This window comes from Amblyomma mixtum, chromosome 1 (genome assembly GCF_055824585.1).
Source record: "Amblyomma mixtum isolate Tamu chromosome 1, ASM5582458v1, whole genome shotgun sequence".
Taxonomy (NCBI): Eukaryota; Metazoa; Arthropoda; class Arachnida; order Ixodida; family Ixodidae; genus Amblyomma; species Amblyomma mixtum.
The window spans coordinates 133898899-133918542 of NC_143012.1; the positions used below are offsets into that span (position 1 = coordinate 133898899).

The following is a 19644-nucleotide window of genomic DNA, read 5'->3' on the forward strand; positions in this document are numbered from 1 at the left end:
ACGCAGTGGCGCAAGTACGCTTTGACGCACGGAAGACCGATGTGTGAAAGGTAAGTGTAATTTCACTGCTCTGCATCAAACAATTTGTCGTGCCGGAGTCATATTTCACCTTTCGCTGCGAAGACAGGTGCTGTCTCAAGCGCGCACAGCTCGGTGTTCTTGCGTAATCGACACTCCAGGTCCCAGGTATGCAAAAGCGTTGTCACTAGCCCACACGAATCTCGCGTTCATTTAGTACTTACTACGGAATGCCCTAATGCGTGGCGTAGATTACCGAGCAGAGTGCAGCAGCTTCCAGAGAGAGAGAAAACTTTATTTTGCAGCCGCTTCCAGCAACCTTCGAAAAACGACCTTTTTTTTTCGTAACGCAAAGATGTTTCGTTCGCTTTAGGTCAATTATAAATACGACTAAACTTTAACAAACTGATTTAATTAACGCATTGGAAAACAAGAAAGCAGTACGCAGAGAATTGCTCACTACAACTGCTCTTTGAGGCGTCTCGCAGTAGTTACATGCTACTGCTTTGGAGGGTGCGCGTCCAGTTCCGTTCTGCTTCTCCTTGGGTAAAGCTTTCTTTTTTTCGCAGGGGTAGAGGCAGCAGAAAGGGAGGAATGAGCCCATTGTGAAAAGGAACCTTTCCTACCACAGAGCAGGGAGCACGCCGCGCCGTTCGGGAGAGGGCATCTTCCTCTCCACCTCGGCGTGAATTTCCGCGGTCTGTTTTTTTTTTTTTTTTGCTGTCTTTCTATACGAAACCTTCCCCTGCATTCCAAGGTTGACCGGACCGTACCATGCGATCTCCTCTATTGTCGACTGTCGCGTTCTTTGAACAAGCCAAGCTAAGCCAAGCACGTTTGGCTGGCGGTGGACGGTGGTTCATTTTGGCCGTTGTGGTCCACGCCGGCGTACGCCAGCCATTGCGCCACTTTCGTCGTTCCAGTCTTCGTTCTACGCGCAACCAGAGTAACCCTCAACTGTTTTTGCGCGCGTCTTACGCCGACAACGTTTCACCGCAGCACCTGTAGTGGCCCGAGTGGCTCTTCTTCCTGCGGAGTGGCCGGGTGTGCGGTGCCCGACACAACGTCGGCCATGGCGGTACGTCTCTCGAAGCGCTTGCCTCCCTCCCCATGCCTCTGCCGCGGTTCTTCTCTCTTCTCGACATGTTCTCAGCGCACTCTTCTGCGTCGTCGGATTTTGTCCGTGCTGTGCTCCGCGCGCACCTTAGCGTGCCAGCTCGAGCTTCTGCCTGCTTCAGCCATCGTCGCCTGGATTATCGCCGTGCTGTATTGTTTTCAGGAGGGACCTTTGGCGTGCGCGCCTTTCGCGCTCCTTTCCATTTCACGCGCGCCTTAATGCGCCCGTTTTCATAATCTAGGTTGCTCATCGGCTGCTGCATGTGCTTGGCTACATCTGCTTTGCGCTCACTTGGATACACTGCTTGCTCGTGTTTTTTGGTAGCGTCGCACACTCGGTGCAACCTATCATGCACCGCATCAAGGCAGTACGTGATCAAAGAGTTGGCGTTGACTGGCGGCCTGGTGCAGAGCGCGTGTGAATCGTTTACGTTATAATGACGACGTGGTAAATTAACTCTTATATCGTTGGCATTCGAACCTCCGTGTATTTGTGTCGCTGCACTGGCGGGGAGGCTTGCATTCCAAATGCTTAAAGGCTGTCTTCGTAAAAGGAATGACGAGAGGCTGCATGACTAGCATTGCTTATTTCATTGTTTGCTCAGAGAAAGCGTTTGTTGTAAGTGAGCAGTAGCCGCTATTTTTCATTGTTAAGTAGCAACATCAGCCAGCATGCATTATCATTTGTACACTTGAATGACTGAAAGAGTATCACAGCATTGCCTTCATTTTTTTTCTTGTTGCTTGCACAGCATCAGTTGTTGTGCCTGCAGATTGCACTTTTGCATGCGTTTTGCATTTTCGCGAGCAAATTTTAGGCAAGAAGTTTCAAAGGCACCGTGTATACATAGCTTGCACCGACGTCACATCCGGTAGCCGTCGGCTGCTAGTCGGCCATGCTGCCGAACCATCGCCGCCTTTCCGCTTCTAGCTTACTGCGGCGTGAAAGCATTTGTCAGCTCGCGTCTTTTTTGTCTGCGTCTCTCCACAGCTTCAGTATGGTTTTGTGCGCTGTAGTTGGTTGCTCAAACCGTAGCGACAGCTCAAGGAGAAAGAAGAAGCCGACGAACTCAAATTTCTACCGAATTCCGAGGATCATAGCAGACAAGTGCGAGCGTTCAAAGACGCTTAGTACAAATCGGCGCACATTGTGGCTGTCACGTATTAAGCGAGCCGATTTGGACCCGGACAACCCCAACTTACGTGTGTGCGGAGCGCACTTCATAACAGGTAAGTTGCTTGTGTCATGAACTAAAAGTTAGCGAAAACTTGGGAAGCAAGGACTACACCCTGATTTTGATTGCAGGGGCGCCGGTCGATTTCTTTGAAAACACGAACCCAGACTGGGCCCCGTCATTGCAGCTCGGCTACAACACTAGGCGAGTCGGCTCGGATCGCCACGAGCGCAGCCAGCAACGGCGGCAGCGAAAACGACGTGCCGAGACCGAGATGACTGGGTCGGAAGAGCCGTGCGGCGTCGCCGCACCCGTGCCCGATGTTCCCCCATCGCCGCAGCAGGCTGAGGAGGTCGACGCCGGAGAAGAAGAAACAGGTGAGTCGGCCTTGCACCATGCCTTCATAGCCTTACCTTAAGAAATAATTACGTGGTCGTCCTGCAGTCTGGCCCTTTGCCAACTCGTTCTTTCACACGACCGCTAAACGATGAACGTTCTCTTCCAGGTGTTTATGTGCAGACAGATATGGGCATGAGCGACATTGGGGCATTGGAACAGGAATGCATCAGACTCAACGACTGCTTGTACACTGGACGTTCCGAAAAGGTGCAGCTTGAAATGACAGAAGAATCATTGAGAAGTTCAGAGCCCAAGGTAGTGTTCTACACAGGGATGACAAGCTTCACGATGCTTCTTGCCATTTTCAAAATGCTAGAACCATTTGTTTCACATAGTGTGAACAACAGCCTGGCAAAGTTTCAAGAATTCGTGCTTTTCCTAATGAAGATCAAGCTAAGTCTTCAAAATGTTGACCTGGCCTTCAGATTCAATGTGTCTGAATCTACTGTCTCACGCATTTTCGACAAGTGGCTTCATGTAGCTTACTGCCGCTTGAAGTCTCAAGTTATGTGGCCTGAACGAAGTGCGCTGCAGCGCACCATGCCGCAAACATTTTATGATTCATTCGGCAGTGATGTGGCAGTCATCATAGACTGTTTTGAGATCAAGATTGAGAGGCCGTCGTCATATTTGCCGAGGAGTGAAACCTGGTCGACTTATAAGGGCAACAACACTGCAAAGTACTTGATAGGAATTGCCCCACAGGGTATTGTTACGTTCATCTCGGAGGGCTGGGGAGGCCGAGTAAGTGACAAACATATCACGGAACACTGCGGGCTCCTAGACAACTTACTCCCTGGAGACGTCGTTCTAGCAGATCGAGGGTTTAACATTGCAGACAGTGTTGGTTTCTACTGTGCCCGGCTACATCTGCCAGCATACACAAAAGGGAAGAAACAGCTGTCGGCTGCAGAAGTGGAAAGTACAAGGAAGCTTGCTAATGTACGCATTCACGTGGAAAGAGTAATTGGACTCATAAGAAACAAGTTTCTGTTGCTGAAGTGTGTCATTCCGATCGACTATGTGACATGTCGACAAGGTGACAGCATCACTCCACTCGACAAAATTGTGACCGTGTGCTGTGCACTGTCCAATTTATGCCCTTCAATTGTCGCTGCATTGAAGGAACCGAGCAAAGGGAATGTGCCCGAATCTGTTGATGGGTGCCCACCATGACTGGTGATTTATGCACGAGTGCAAGAATGTGGTCATTGAAGAAGTTTATGGGATGCAGATGAGCAGAAAATAATTTATTTGTGCCTCCTCTCACTAGGCAATCAAATGGTATTTTTTCATGGAATGGAGCATACATGGCCCCTCATGCTTTTTGCCTGAATACACAAAACTAAATTTTTTCGGCAATTTGTCATCCTACAAACTTTTGTTACACTGTACCTATTTTTGCAGGTGTGGGCATAAACAAGTAGAGCACACTGTAATGCTCTGGTTTGGTATGGTTTGCAGTTTGTGTGAGGAATGCATATACCAATTTCTGGTGGTATATGTGATACTTCCGTGTCCTTATATTTTTGTCAGCTGCAGATCAGGTGTTTAGAATTAATTTTAACAGTTGCCATGACCAACAAGTATCCTTTCCTTTTGTATTTGAATTTTTGTATTTGTAATAAACCACTTCATCGTCAAACATTGCCATGTGTGAACAGTTCATATGTGAAAACTTCTATGAGTTCAACAGGTTCTACTCAGAGTGGTAGCCAAGCTGGTGCAAGACTTCAAAGCTTTTTATTACACTGACTTGGGGTCAACTGAAAAGTTTGACGCCAGTGGATGGCATGGCTAACACTAAAAGTTCCCGTGTGCTGTTTAGTGCACGTTAAAGTTGGGATACAAGTTGTACTGTCAAGAATATTTGGTGGCAGTGATTGACATGGCTAATGAACTAAAAAACCCTGTGTGCTGTTCAGTGCACGTTAAAGGACGCTTCAGGATATGACAGGTTGTACTGTCAAGAAAAATTTTCAAAGTCCAAAGCAAACATCATGTGTTAATGCGTCATACCTGCACTATTCGTACTACACATGGAGTTGCAGAATCAGTGGGCAGCTCTTTGATGGCAGGAAGTGAAAGGCTGCGAAGCTTCATATTTGCTTGTTTTGGCTGCAGTTTCATAACACTTATAGACAGCAGCTGTTGTATGGTACTGGTGTGGTTAGCCTTACACTGATCTATCAACAGCTCCATAAACACAGACAGACAGTATTTCCCAAACAAAGCAACACATGGGAAGTGTAACTGGCCACAGGTTATAATACACTGAGCTCTTGTGATAACAGTACACATATGCACTACAGAGGAAAAGACTTCTTCATTTGAACATACTGTAGGATGGGGGTTTGTTAAAGGCACTGGGACCTCAGGAGCAGAGCGGCAACAGTCCGTGGTCGGCGAAGGCGAGAACACAGCACGCGCAGCGATGGCAGCGCCGCCGCTAAGCAGAACGGTCGTCTTCGTCTTCACAATTGCCCCCGGGGAAAAGAGGAGCCAACCTGGCGACTTAGGGCGCGGGCAGGATGGCTGGGTCGTAGAATGGCTTGAGGCGCTGGACATGAACAGTCTCGCGTCCACGGCAGCGGCGATCAGAAGACGGCACGAGAGGTTCGACTGTGTAATTAACTGGAGATGTACGCGCCAGGACACGGTATGGGCCATGGTATATGGCGAGAAATTTTGACGACAGGCCCGGAGTATTTGTCGGAATCCAGAGCCACACAAGGGAGCCATTGGGGAAGTGTGGCGTTGTTTGATTGAGGTCGTGGCGGGATTTCTCTCTGCACTGGTTGTCAGTTGTGAGAGCACGGGCGATGCGGCGACAGTCTTCGGCGTGCTGGGCGGCTTCAGATAGAGGCGTATACTCGGAAGCGTCGGGTTGGTACGGCAGAATGGTGTCGATGGTAGCAGAAGGGTGACGGCCGTAAAGGAGAAAGAAAGGAGAGAAGCCAGTAGTGGACTGTGTTGCGGTATTGTACGCATAGGTTACATACGGAAGCACAAGATCCCAGTTAGACTGGTTTGAAGAGAGGTACATAGATAACATGTCACCGAGGGTACGGTTGAAGCGCTCGGTGAGACCGTTGGTTTGCGGATGATATGCGGAGGTGGTGCGATGAATTACATTGCACTTGGTGAGCAGTGCCTTCACAACATCGGATAAGAAGGCGCGGCCTCTGTCGCTCAGCAATTCGCGAGGGGCGCCATGACGAAGGATGAATCGGTTTAAAATAAACGAGGCAACTTCGGAGGCTGTGGCAGCTGGAAGGGCGGCGGTTTCGGCATACCTTGTCAAATGGTCAACCGCGACGATAGCCCAACGGTTGCCGGCCGAAGTGTACGGAAGGGGGCCGTATAAATCAATGCCGACGCGGTCAAATGGGCGTGGCGGGCAGGGTAGCGGCTGCAATTCTCCAGCAGAACGTTGAGGTGGCGGCTTGCGACGTTGACAGGTAAGGCACGAGCGCACATATTTGAGGATGAAGGTGTACATGCCACGCCAATAATATCGTAGCCGGATGCGAGCGTAGGTCTTGAACACTCCGACATGACCACACTCCGGGTCAGCGTGAAAATGGGCGCAAACTTCCGAGCGAAGGTGACGGGGAATAACTAGCAACCACTTGCGGCCATCTGAGCTGTAGTTGCGGCGATAAAGGAGGTTATCACGAATTGAGAAATGGGAAGCATGGCGGCGAAGAGCACGCGACGGAGAAGCAGCCGTAGGGTTTGTGAGGAAGTCAAGAAGAGAAGAGATCCATGGGTCGGCACGCTGCGCCGAAGGCATGGCGCTGATGTGAAGCATCGGTGAGGAGGCGTCTAAGGTTGAAAGGCTCGAAGTATTGGCTGGGAGTGGGCAGCGCGATAGAGCATCGGCGTCTTGATGTTTGCGGCCAGTACGATACACGACGCGGATGTCGTATTCCTGGAGGCAAAGGGCCCACCTCGCGAGGCGACCGGATGGGTCTTTCAGAGAGGACAGCCAGCACAGCGCGTGGTGGTCGGTCACGACTTCAAACGGGCGGCCGTAGAGGTAAGGGCGGAACTTGGTAAGGGCCCAAACTATCGCCAGACACTCTTTTTCAGTGACCGAGTAATTAGATTCAGCCTTTGTAATCGTGCGGCTGGCATAGGCAACGACGTATTCGGCGAAGCCAGGTTTACGTTGCGCGAGTACGGCGCCGAGGCCTACCCCACTGGCGTCAGTATGGACCTCGGTGGGTGCGGTCGGGTCGAAATGGCGAAGGATCGGTGGGGCAGTGAGCATACGGCACAAGGAATCGAAGGCGTCGTCACACACTTGGGACCATTGCGAAAGATCGGAACTGCCGGACAGAAGTTGTGTCAAAGGTGCAGCGATTGAGGCAAAGTTGCGTATGAACCTACGGAAGTAGGAGCACAACCCCAGGAAGCTGCGCAGTTCTTTGATAGAAGTAGGTCGAGGGAACGCAGCCACAGCACGAAGTTTAGCCGGGTCCGGACGGACACCCTCCTTGGAAACAACGTGGCCTGAAATGGTGAGTTGGCGAGCGGCAAAATGGCACTTCTTTAAGTTGAGCTGGAGGCCGGCGTCAAAGAGGCAGGTCAAAACGTGCTTCAGGCGGTAAAGGTGAGTGTCAAAGTCAGGCGAAAACACGACGATGTCGTCGAGGTAACAGAGGCAGGTTTTCCACTTGAGACCACGCAGAATGGTGTCCATCATCCGCTCAAACGTGGCGGGAGCATTACAAAGACCGAAAGGCATCACAGTAAATTCATATAGGCCGTCAGGTGTTACAAAAGCTGTCTTGGGGCGATCGGCCTCTTCCATGGGTACCTGCCAGTACCCGGAACGTAAATCTAAAGAGGAAAATATCTCGGCACCTTGCAAGCAGTCTAGCGCGTCATCGATGCGTGGCAGGGGATATACGTCCTTGCGCGTAATCTTGTTAAGGCGGCGGTAGTCTACACAGAAACGGATGGAGCCGTCTTTCTTTTTGACAAGCACAACTGGCGAAGCCCATGGACTGCTTGAGGGTTTAATCACGCCGCTCTTGAGCATTTGGTCGACTTGATCTTCAATAACTTGGCGCTCGGGTGCCGACACACGATAGGGGCGCTGCCGTAGAGGAGCGTGGGCACCTGTGTCTATGCGATGTGTGACAGTCGACGTTTGGCCCAGTGAGCTGTGATGACAGTCGAAGGAGGCGCGGAACTGGTTGAGCAAGTCGACAAGCTGCGTGCGCTGCTGCGGTGGGAGATCTGCGTCGATGGAGCGGAGAAATAGTTCGGTAGATGAAGGAGTGGGTGTAGAAGATGGTGGGCTGAGCGCAGCGAGACTGATGTGCGATGAACTGGCAGTCTCCTCATGGGTTAAAATAGCCGCGACAGGTTGGACACTGCCGACACATTCGCCACGGCGCAGAGCACTAGGGTAGGGAAACGGGTTACAGACCCACAGCACGGAAAGGCCAGCAGAAATAGTCAATACGGCGTAAGGCAGAGGAAGGCACTTGCGCCGGAGGAAAGTATGGGCTGGCGTGAAGAGAACAGTGTCATCACGAGAAGGAGCACAAGAGGCGCACAAGGACGGAAGAGCATGGAGGCAGGTCGATGTCTTCGGTGACGAGGGCTTTAATACATGGCGGTGAAGGAGCAGCGTCCGGCAGGGATTGGGGCAGAGCACAGAACCCGACTTCAGCGCGAGCGCAATCGATGACAGCGGCATGACGAGAAAGGAAATCCCAGCCCAAAATAACAGAGTGAGAACAACACGGCAGTACGACGAACTCGATCGTGTAGAGGACTTCCTGAATTAAAACTCGAGCGGTGCAAGCTGCCGACGGCTTGATGTGCTGAGCGCTGGCTGTGCGCAGCGAGAGACCGGCAATTGGCGTCTTAACTTTCTTCAAGCGGCGACAAAGGTTTGCGTCTATTACTGAAATTGCGGCGCCAGTGTCTACAAGGGCCATGACAGAAATTTCCTCTACCGAAACGTCAATAAGGTTCGCAGGGGCCAGCTGAGGTCTTTGGTAGTTCGACGAGGACGTTCTTGCCTCAGGAACTGCGACATCTAGTTTTCCTCCTGAGAATTACTTGGGCGGCGACGCATCGGAGAAATGGAGCGTCGTCGCGGCGAAGGGGAACGGCGGTCCGTAATCGCTGAACGGTCGGGGGAGAAAGGACGCGGGGACGCACGGGGCTCAGCAGACGCGGAGTACTGACGCGCTGGAGGCCAGTACCCGACCGGCGGTGCCGAAACTGGGAGACGGCGACGGCAATGGCGGGCTACGTGGCCAGGCAATCCGCAAGTGTAGCAAATAGGCCGGTTATCCGTCGTGCGCCAAGGATCTCGGTCTCGTGGAGATGGGCGCAGATAAGGGGCCGGCGCTTGTACGGGCACTGACATAATAGGGTACGTAGGCGGCCGAGGTTGTGCGACAACTTCAGCGTAAGTCATTGGACCGGCGACAGGTTTTGGGGCGGCGTCAGCGTACGCCAGCGGAGCTGCGACAGGTGGTGATGAATGCGCTGACGGAAGCACCTCAGCAACCTGCTCTCGAATTGCATGTTGGAGAGCCGGGGCCAAATATGGTGGCGACCCTTGAGGGCTAGGCAAAAGTGAAAGCTGACGGGCCACCTCCTCACGTACAAAGTCCTTCATTTGCTGCAGCAGATAGGAGCTGTCAGCTGCGGGTGTCAGTCCAGAAAGTGACTCTGGCTGAGCTGAGTGCTGACGAGTCAGGACCCTCTGCTTACGCAGCTCCTCGAATCCCTGGCACAGCGTGATGACTTCCGAAACGGCGCGCAAGTCCCGAGCGAGCAGCATTTGAAAGGCGTCATCATCAATGCCTTTCAAGATCTGCTTGATCTTGTCAGCTTCCGGCATGCTGACGTTCACTCGGTTGCAGAGGGCGATTACATCTTCTATGTAGCTAGTGAAGCTTTCGCCGACCTGCTGCGACCGTTCACGCAAGCGTTGTTCGGCGCGAAGTTGTCTGACAGCTGGGCGACCAAACACTTCTGAGAACTTCGTCTTGAAGGCTGACCAAGTCGCAACGTCCCCTTCATGGTTGCGGTACCATAAGTTTGCGACGCCGGTAAGATAAAAAATTACATTGTTGAGCTTTGTCTCGTCATCCCACTTGTTATACAGGCTCACCCGCTCGTAGGATGCGAGCCAGTCTTCCACGTCATGGTCATCTGTGCCGCTGAAGATAGCCGGGTCCCTTTGGCGAAGGGAGCCGGCACAGATGACAGTCGGTGGGCCTGCTTGCACGGCTTGGTGTTGGATGTCTACAGGCATCGCAGGTGTCGGAAGAGTGCGGCTACGGAGCTCCAGAGCCGATATCGTTACCCGGCGACTCCACCAAATGTAGGATGGGGGTTTGTTAAAGGCACTGGGACCTCAGGAGCAGAGCGGCAACAGTCCGTGGTCGGCGAAGGCGAGAACACAGCACGCGCAGCGATGGCAGCGCCGCCGCTAAGCAGAACGGTCGTCTTCGTCTTCACAATACTGCTAGCCTCACATTTGAGGCCGTCGCAGGAGAGGGACATCATATACACGAAAATAACACAGTGCAAGTATGTGTGAACACAAAGGCAATTGTAGTCCAGCAAGGCAATATGCATTATACAAACACTAAAGAAAATGACAAAACAGGAGCAAGTCGCATATTTCGGCAAAAAAAACAACCACAGTAACGAAAATGCAGACAAGTTTTAAAGTTGGGCAGCAAGAAATGGTGTAGCGGTGGTCCTCCGGTGTAGCAGTGGTCCTGGGTTCGAACCCCGGACCAGGACGAATTCTTCTTTAACTACGAAGTTTCTGAGAAAGCTGTATAGCTTTCCTTTGTAGCCGTATGGCTGCGCTCGGGGTGGATGCCAATGAGTAATTACTCCCTTATTACAAATCTACTCCACCTTGGGGGATTCCCCTAAACATTTGACCAACACTGTTCCCACTTCGAGTTATTGATCAATTCGATCTTGCCCTACCATAAGCTTGCCGTCCTGGTTAGCTCAATTGGTAGAGCGACTGCTCCGGTGTAGCGGTGGTCCTGGGTTCGAACCCCGGACCAGGACGAATTCTTCTTTAACTACGAAGTTTCTGAGAAAGCTGTATAGCTTTCCTTTGTAGCCGTATGGCTGCGCTCGGGGTGGATGCCAATGAGTAATTACTCCCTTATTACAAGAAATGAAACAATAGCTGCTGACGAATGATACTGTCGTGAGTAACGCACAATAAGGTTAGAAAAAAAAAACAAGTTAGATAAAGTCAGGATGTCAAGACAACTAAACATCCGCTGTACAGACGCATAAAAGTTGGACAACAGTCTGAAGCACACTGAAGCCTCTGCCACCACAACTGCCGTATGCAAGAAAACCAAAATTAAGCACACTGCTTCTCGTTGCTTTCTCTGCACTGTGGGCAGTACCACTGCTTTGTTTTAGGCGCTCGTGTTAGTCCAACGCAAGAAAAATGGAACCATTTGTATATGCAGGCTTCACTGTCGCAAGCAACCATTTTTCCAGTCTCTGGTCCATTGCAAAAGCAATACACTTGTTCACGCAATGCAGTTGTTCCAACACTGTTCTTCTGCCTGGTGAAATACTTTGCATACAGTTCGGGGAGCACTGCGTTCACAAAAAACCTCTCTGAAATTGAGAAAATATTTTCACAGAAATCTTCATCCCACTTGATGCGTTCGATGTGAAGAAGACTCGGTGCCCAAACTACAAAATCGCAATACTTCACCTGGCACACAGCCATCTGTGTCTGAACTTGATAATAATATGCGTGTGTTTTCTGAAGCTGCATGATTCCATTGACTTCAGTCAGGCACGTGTTTTCATCAGTGAATGCAGTTGCATTCCTAAGCACGTATGGGCATTTGAACTCTGCCACACCTTTTCCGCAGCAGCTGCATGAAACCAGAGCATCTGGTGTAGCCCCAGCAAAAGGATGCCTAGTGCTGAGGTGCAGGCCTGACTTAGACAGTTTAAAATTTTCATGTTTTTTGCCTTCACTACGTGCGTAAGCCGCTAAGGCATCCGCCTCATGACTTCTACCCCACATGATAGCTGGCACCTTCATTGTTTGGGCTTCTGGGTAGCAAATCTCTTTGATTAGGGACACACTAGGATTTGCTACTCTCGTGTGGCATGCTTTCTTCATAAAAGAAGCAGTTACTCTTCCTGCTCTGTGAAGGAACCATTGTGGAGAGTCACTCTGCTGTTTCGTTAAAGACTCTACTTCCTTAACGGTGTCCTCCGAAATGCTGAAAGTAGACATGAAGTCCTTTGCTCTGTTCACGAGCACCTCGTAGCTGTCGCCTAACGCATCGTCAGTGAAGAGATTTCTTAGGTGTGCTGCTGGCTTTTGAATTGGTTCCTGGAACACATCGCATCTATCGTCAAGCACAGAGAAAAGCGCTGGTACTGCACCATCTTTCCCGATGTCATTATAAAGTGCACTCAGCTCCTCCGGAGAAGGTCCTGGAATTTCCAATCTCCTCCTCTTCTGCTGGCCTTCAGCACGTGTGCCATCCATCTGTTCTTTGCGCCCCCTCGATGAAGTGAAGTTTATGTCTCTCAGCCGTTTAAACTGCACCTTTTCAACATAGGCTGGCAGCCAGATGTTCTTTTTCTGGGTGCATGAAACTGAGTTTCTCATGCGCACTCCAGTTTCTGCAGCAAAGAGACAAGCTCCAACATGTGAGCACGTCTCACCTGTACCTGCCATGCAGGTGCAATGAGCAACAAGCACAGTGCCATTTGCCTTGCATAATATCCAGGCTTTAAGTGGGTGGTCGCTGAGCCTTTGGGAATGGTTGACCTGCGAAAATATTGTGAAGTTGTACATAACAGTGCACTTTTTTTGTTTGCACAAAATGAGCATATGCATAGCAGACAAAGTGGTCTCGGACAGAACAAGTTTCCAGTGCTCCAGCATTGTAAGCGGACAGGCATAGTTTATCTTCATTACTGCATTTTTGCAGTGAAATTTCTACTAATCGCCGTGCTCCGTAAATTTCCCTTCGCGGACGTTTTGAAATTTTCCTCTCACTAAGCGCTGCCGCCACAGGCAGAAGCACGGTTTATTTTCCATTTGCATAAATTCCAACAGTCATTTTTTTGCTTATGTTCACTGAGAGACATGCCAGAAAAGTTCCCTGAGCTTACCTCTCCGAGCAGAAGCACCTTTTCGTCTTGTAGGCGCACCGCAGATAGGCTTCTCACCCACCCGCTAGTGAAATAGTTATGCGCCTCTAATGATTTGAATGCTTTCATTTCTTCTAATGTCACAAAACTAGAGGAGTACACTAAATAGTTCACGATGTCCCCGTGAGTCACTTCAGGGAACACATCAGCGTCCATCGTTGTATCAACACCCAGTCGCAGCGTGTACGGATCTCTACCGTCGCACATTTGCACTTTTTCTTCATAGCGTACGCGCGCCGATCCAACAAGTTCAGAGAAATAGCTCGCATTGAACGGCTCATTCCTCTGAGGAGGAGGCATCGCGTCCGAATATGTAGGAATAATCCAAAGCGTCTCGGGAGCGGTCCGGTGTCACGGGTCTACGGAGCGGACGCATGCGGACGGAGGAATGGTTCGGCAGCATGGCCGCAAGCGCCTCAGATGGCCGGAAGTGACGACACGTGCAAGGCATGTATTGACCTGAAGTGCTCGCTATTAATGTAGCAGTATTTGCCATGCTGAATATCAAATCTACATACTTCAAAGCGTGTTTAGCATCTTGTCTCCATAGACTCTTGCCTTCAAGGAGAGCTTGGAGGTTTCACTTATCTGCTTAGTGTTCGAAGTAACAGCCATCACTGATAATAATACTTATTACAGACATGTTCTGCATGTACAGTCAGGGCGGAATGAAATGCAAACACGCATATGTCGTACTTTTCTACTTTACAGCGAGATATTCATTTAGAAAAGGCTTGTAAATGAGTACTTCAGTAGATTCTTTACCCTGAAACATGAATTAGGCTAGCTGTATACTGCAGTTGAAAGCACACAGGCAAAATAATTTGTCTTGTTCATCCGCGTGGCTCATATTTCATTCCAGCCTGACTGTACACTACTCTCCAAGCAGGTACCCCAACTGAAGCATGCACTGTCTTGTGAAAAATGCTGCACATATGTTTTAGAAGGGTGCGGGAAACAATGTGCAGCTGCTAATATTGAACTATTAGTATCTGAGACCTGATATTCAACTGAATCGTCAATCTGTCTCCTGCTAGGAAGGCACAAGCATCACGCCCATGGCTAATTGATTGCCCTTCACCCCTGTATTGGTTTCACTCCTTGAGTTATGGTATTAATTACCAATTTTACTACAAGGATATATGAGAGCACATTGTGAGCTAAATATGGTTAATGAAGGTCTTCCACTCTGTACAGTGATGTGGTTGGTCTTGTACATCTTTACTAATGTCTTAATTTTGCTTTATGCAAGCCTTGGCTTCCTATTGTATCCTATGTCCTCCATGTCCTCCTATGCTACTGCCTTCCTCCTGGTCCTCTCTTCGGCCATTTCTCCTGTTTCCTTTGCACTAGCTATTGGTCCGGTGCCTGCTGTGAAAATGACAGCAACACTAAGTCCCTTCCTTTATTTCCATGAAATCTTCACTGCTACTACTAATGCGGATAGTACTATATCACTATTTTTGTGATAATAATGTACAAGATAGTAGCTAAGCCAATGGTAGCTGAGTTGAATATCATGCATATCTTGCATGCGATATATTAACATATTCACTATTACAATACCCTCAATTTCTTTCAGTTCAGACATTTGGGCATAGATATTTTATGCTTTTTTTTCTAGTTTAGTCCACTCAAACAAACTTTGCTTTTTGCATTGCAGGTAGAATCTACAATGAGTGCCGCTCTGTCTTATGAGCAGGAAGCAGTATTTATGGATCCTTTTCTTGGAAATGACAAACCTTCTGTCGCCTTATTATGTGCTGAGCCTTCATCATGGGGGAAGCAAATGTCATGACTTGGATTTCTACAGAGGTGAGACATCATACCCAGCCTCATTTTTTCTGCGACGTGCTTAGGGGATTAGCAAACCTTCGTTTAGTACTTCTTTCACCTTTTTTCAGTGCTCCAGCATGGTGAATAGATATGGTACTCTGGCTATAACATAGTGATATATGGCCACATTATAAAGGCGTATGAATTGCTGCACTTATACTATTTTGCATGGCCCTCTTTTAATGCTTTTTCAGCCTTGGTTTGTTGAAACGAGTAGCAAAAATGAACACAAGAACGAGAAAGAACTAGGACTTTCTATATTTTACACAGATTTTCTGGCTTCAGCGAATTAATGCCAAATAGCCCAGTTCTGCACAATAGTTCTTTCAGTTAAGCACAGCTATATCTGTATTAACAATTTTATGTAGGGACAAAAGGCATTTTGCATTTATATTCTGTACCTCCTCAGTAGCTCAGGCAATATGAAAAATTAATTTCATTTTTTTTTGTTTTATACTACAAGACGTCATATAGAGAGCAAAGCTATCAAAACTGAATGCAAAACGTGCACAGTTCGCGTGTACTTGCAGAGGCTTGTGAACAGAGCCCATAGGATTTTTTCCTTTATACAGAATAGAAGGTTGAAAATTTTTTTTGCATAATTAGATCGTGATTGGAGCATGAAGTCACATGTTAGAAGATGAAACCTGCCATATTGTACAGGGTCGTCCACTCTTAGTGCAAACACGCGAGCGCATGGCTGTGCTCTTTGAAAGGCTCATTGGAAGGCCATCAAAACGAAGTGGCAGATGAGGCGAAACACCACATTCAGCTCCTTCTCCAGCGCCACACTGCTGCGATGAGCGGCTGTGTCACTTGCAGTGGCTGTCTGAAAAGAGCGGCCATGTGTTCGCAGTAAGAGTGGATGACCCTTTACATTTTGTATGCTAGAGTGCCGACTCTTGCATCCATCTAAAAACATTCATGCAGGTTATCTGGTTAGCCTCCTTCCTTGATACCACATTTCTAGAAATGATACTTAACTGTCAGCTTTATTTTGATCAGAATTTATAAGAATGTATCGCATACACCAAATTTTGTGATCACATATGACAAAATTCAAAATGTGATTCATGATTGGTATTGTTTAGTCTAGGGCAGTAAAATGCCATGTACCTAGTGCAAAGTAAAATTAAATATGACCAGTCTAACAAAACAAACTCCTTTTTTTTAGACGGAAATCTTTCGACTGAAATGCTGGAGTGGCTTGACGTGATGAAGACATTGACAGGAGTGCACTCAAAAGTACCCATATTTGGGATGGCACGAGAACTGGCAGACAGCTCTTCAAGCAACTGGTGAGTACCTTGGTGCTCTGCTTCTGCTGTTTAGTATGTGACCAGCTTTTGTTTTTCACCTAATAAGAGTGCGTATCCTTAAAAATATCAGCACAAATTGAAGAGAATTTCAATATTCTTGCATGAGATGCCACTGCGAGAACTTGGAAATAATGATATCCCGCATGTACACTTCACTGCTGAATACAGTAAGCACTGCTTGATAGCTAAGTGCCTCTGACGTATGAGAAAATAGATAGGTTGCTGCACAACATGTGGAACTGCCCTGTCGAGCACTTTGTCTTCAGCAAGTGGAGGATTAAGTAGTAATTTCTTAAAGAATTTCTAGAAAATAGCGCAAACCACACGACCGGGAAGAAATAGCTGATGCAACACACTGACGCGAATGACACCATGTGCATGAAGGACCTTATGGAGTTCGCTGCTATGTTGCACGAGAAGAAGGTCACGCAGGATAGGTGTCAAAGACGAGCTGATTCAGGTGCCTTGTTTCTGTCCCTAGTACTCACTGCAGAACTCAATGAACAAGCAGCAAAGGTTACAGCTGAGCATGGCCAGACTCTTGCGCTTCCCTCCACAAGCAAGCTGGAAGCACAGTCCTTTGATACCTTTAATGCGTTTGCTCACAACATACATTGTTGCAGCACGTGGCGAGGAAAGGTACACATCCTTGATTTTAGTGCCAGTGCACTCACAGACCCCAGTAACAGATGATTGAGGTATCCTGTCATATCGACAGGCATCTCATGAGGAATGAATTCTCAGGCTTCAGAACTTATAGTGCTCTTCGCAGAAAATGTCCCAAAGTTTGTTGCCACATGGACCTTTTCGAAATAATGGCCCAGAAAGGCGAGCCTTCCTTATGTATTTTGTGAAAAAATGCCTAAGACGTGGGTATTTCTGCTTCTTCATGGGTGCTGAAATGTTTTTGAGGGAGAAGTTTTGCTGATATAGAATGGTTTTGAAAAAGACAAAAAGAGACTTTGAGGCTGTGCAAAGAAGCAGGAATAACATTTCACAGCTGATGAAGAAGCAGAAAGACTCATGTTTTAGCCCTTTTTTGCACCAGACACATGAGGACACTTCATCTTTTTGGGTCATTTCGATAAGATCCACATGGCAACAGCATTTGGTTAGATTCCTGCAAAGAGCCCATTCTGAAAGCATGAGGATACGCTCCTTGTAAGGCATACTGCACACTTATTGGAATATCTCAATGGGCAGTGACCGGTATTTATGACTGCATTTTCATTCGAAATCGGAGATCTGTTCATTTTCTTGCCCGTGCTGAGATAATTGAAGCTGTGAGCGAGCATAAGATTTGGGGAAGTGCACTTGCACATTGCTTGTGGGCAAGTTTTCGGCCATACTAAGATGTTGCCATGGTTCCTTGCTCACTAAGGTTTGCAGTGAGTACTATGGACAGCAAGAAGGTATCTGCATTGAATTGTTTTTGGCACCCAACCTGAGCTACCTTCTTTTCGGCAGCTCAGGGCATTCATGCACACAGTGTTGTCCAGGTAAGCGCATTGTGTGTTTTTTCCTGGTCCTGTGGATTTTAGTTTCTTTCCTGTAAAGAAAAAATGAATTTGGTCAATGAAACTTAATGGTTTGGTTCTCATTAAATATTTTTGCAAGACCCTACAAAAGCCAGTTGGTCAATAGCGAATAGTTTGATTGTGTTTGCTAAGTGAGGTCTTTCTGATGCTTTTCAGATGAATCTGACAGCAATATGCAGAAGTACAATGTATGCAATTTGTCATGAAAATAAAACGTATGTGCCTTTACTCACCCAAACACTCTTCTTTCATTCTAAGCCACATGCTTTGTATGTACGCAATGCACAACATGCATAAAGGAAGAGCTTGTGTGTAATAGTACTTCATTTCTTCTTCACCTGGACTGCTATTGTACATGATTGAACGTGAGTCAAGACGCGTTGATCAGTTACACAAATTAGGAATCTGGATGCAGTTGACAGCTTATATTCAACTTAACACTCCACGCCATCATTCTGGCCGCACCATGCATCAGCAGTGTCAGTATGACTTCAGAGGGCTTGCCAGTATGGTCGTCTGGCTTTAAAGATTTGTTCAAGCCATTGGCGACAAGCCGCATCACTTGAGTACACGGAAAAAGGTCCAAGAGAGGTTAAACGTAAGAATACGTAAACAAATATTTTTACGGTTGGCTTACGTATGAGTATACAGAGAAGGGTCCGAAAGAGTTAAACGTAGGAATACGTAAACTAATTTCTTTTTACGGTTGATGTACGTACTGAGTCCTTCTTAAGGACTTGCCGTGTTTCTCAAAGTGTCCGTTTATGAATTGCGGAAAGTGCTCGGCAACGCATTGCCTCCAGGTTTCTACGTAAACTTGAGCAAATTTTTTTACAGTGTACACGCAAAGTAAGATCAATATCAGTGATGGCTACGTCGCAGCAATGACCTGCGCTGGCGATCACTGGAACCATTGAAACGAATACGACTAGCTGTAGAGCTCGAAGCTCTTTTCAACATTCGGAAAACAAGGCGTGTGTGGTGAGCTTTTCAAACGTACTATATATTTGCAGGCGATTTTACTAACTATTGAAAAAACACTCGTAACGACGATAATCACTTCCTCAAACTTGCACTTGTCACCGCGCTGTGAAGCTTACTGTATGCACAGGAAATCACGCTTGGGATCACTTCTTGCTGCTGTTCACGAAGATCCCCGCGGGAGTAAATGACACTTGTAACAATCACAAACAGCAAATAAAAACTTCCCGACACCACCACTGTGTACGTCTTGCGTAGGTTTGAAGGCCACTCAGTCAACTCAGTGCAGGCGGCGACAAAACAACTCAGGAGAAATTGTCGCTGGCCGCTGTTGCATGCGGCGAAGTTCGAAGTCGCTATCAATACTCTTAATTGCTACACGCGGCCAATATAACATGTCTCTCGGCGTAGCTACTATCACCTAGGCCTGGTCTCTCCGCTTCGCGAGAGGCCATATTGCACAGGAAAAAATGAGGAGGCAAGACCTGGTATGTCTGGGAACAGCAGCCAATGGCTGCAATGCGACCTCTCGGTGGCATCCGCTCGTGTTCCCGAAAGCTGAAGTTCACCTACTTGGTCAGCCCGGGCGGACGCGACCATCCGCCGTATTGTTCGGCCCGTACGCATGAAGAGGCGCAAGGACTCCTTACAAATTTATTTGACAGTCTATAGACTCTCTGTAGACAAGTCCTAGAAAACAGTCTATAGGCAATACAAATGCTATAGACAGTCTATAGGCAATACAAATGCTATAGACAGTCCTTAGGCAATACAAATGCTATAGAAAGTCTATAAGAAATTTATAGATTTATGGCCATGCAATTTTAATAGACTTTTGTCTATGGGCTTCTTATAGACTAATGACTTCCTGGAGATATTTTCTTTTGTCTACTCAAGCCAGTCGCCTGTCTATAGACCATTTTTATAAAGGACGCATCCGCATGCGTCTCAAAAAGCGGTATTTATATGAAAACGATAGACCTGGGTTGAGTACAGCTGTCGGTAGAAACTCGGTTACTGGGTTCACATAAACACCCCCAAGTCGGGTCG

At 48.0% G+C, this 19644-nt stretch overlaps 1 protein-coding gene, 1 long non-coding RNA gene and 1 pseudogene across 2 annotated transcripts; 2 read left to right on the top strand and 1 right to left on the bottom strand.

Moving 5' to 3' along the window:
* Positions 1 to 815: 815 nt before the first annotated feature.
* LOC149367649 (uncharacterized) lies at positions 816 to 14735 on the top strand. The gene is made up of 2 exons (XR_016287695.1): positions 816 to 1096; positions 14584 to 14735. It is a non-coding gene; the product is annotated as an uncharacterized LOC149367649 (long non-coding RNA).
* LOC149367650 (uncharacterized) lies at positions 2070 to 4281 on the top strand. The gene is made up of 3 exons (XM_089567388.1): positions 2070 to 2364; positions 2441 to 2686; positions 2815 to 4281. Exons 1-3 carry the CDS (start codon positions 2133 to 2135, stop codon positions 3882 to 3884), a joined length of 1548 nt encoding a protein of 515 aa, XP_089423514.1. The 5' UTR covers positions 2070 to 2132; the 3' UTR covers positions 3885 to 4281.
* On the bottom strand, positions 11535 to 13321 carry LOC149367651 (uncharacterized; annotated as a pseudogene).
* Positions 14736 to 19644: the final 4909 nt, after the last annotated feature.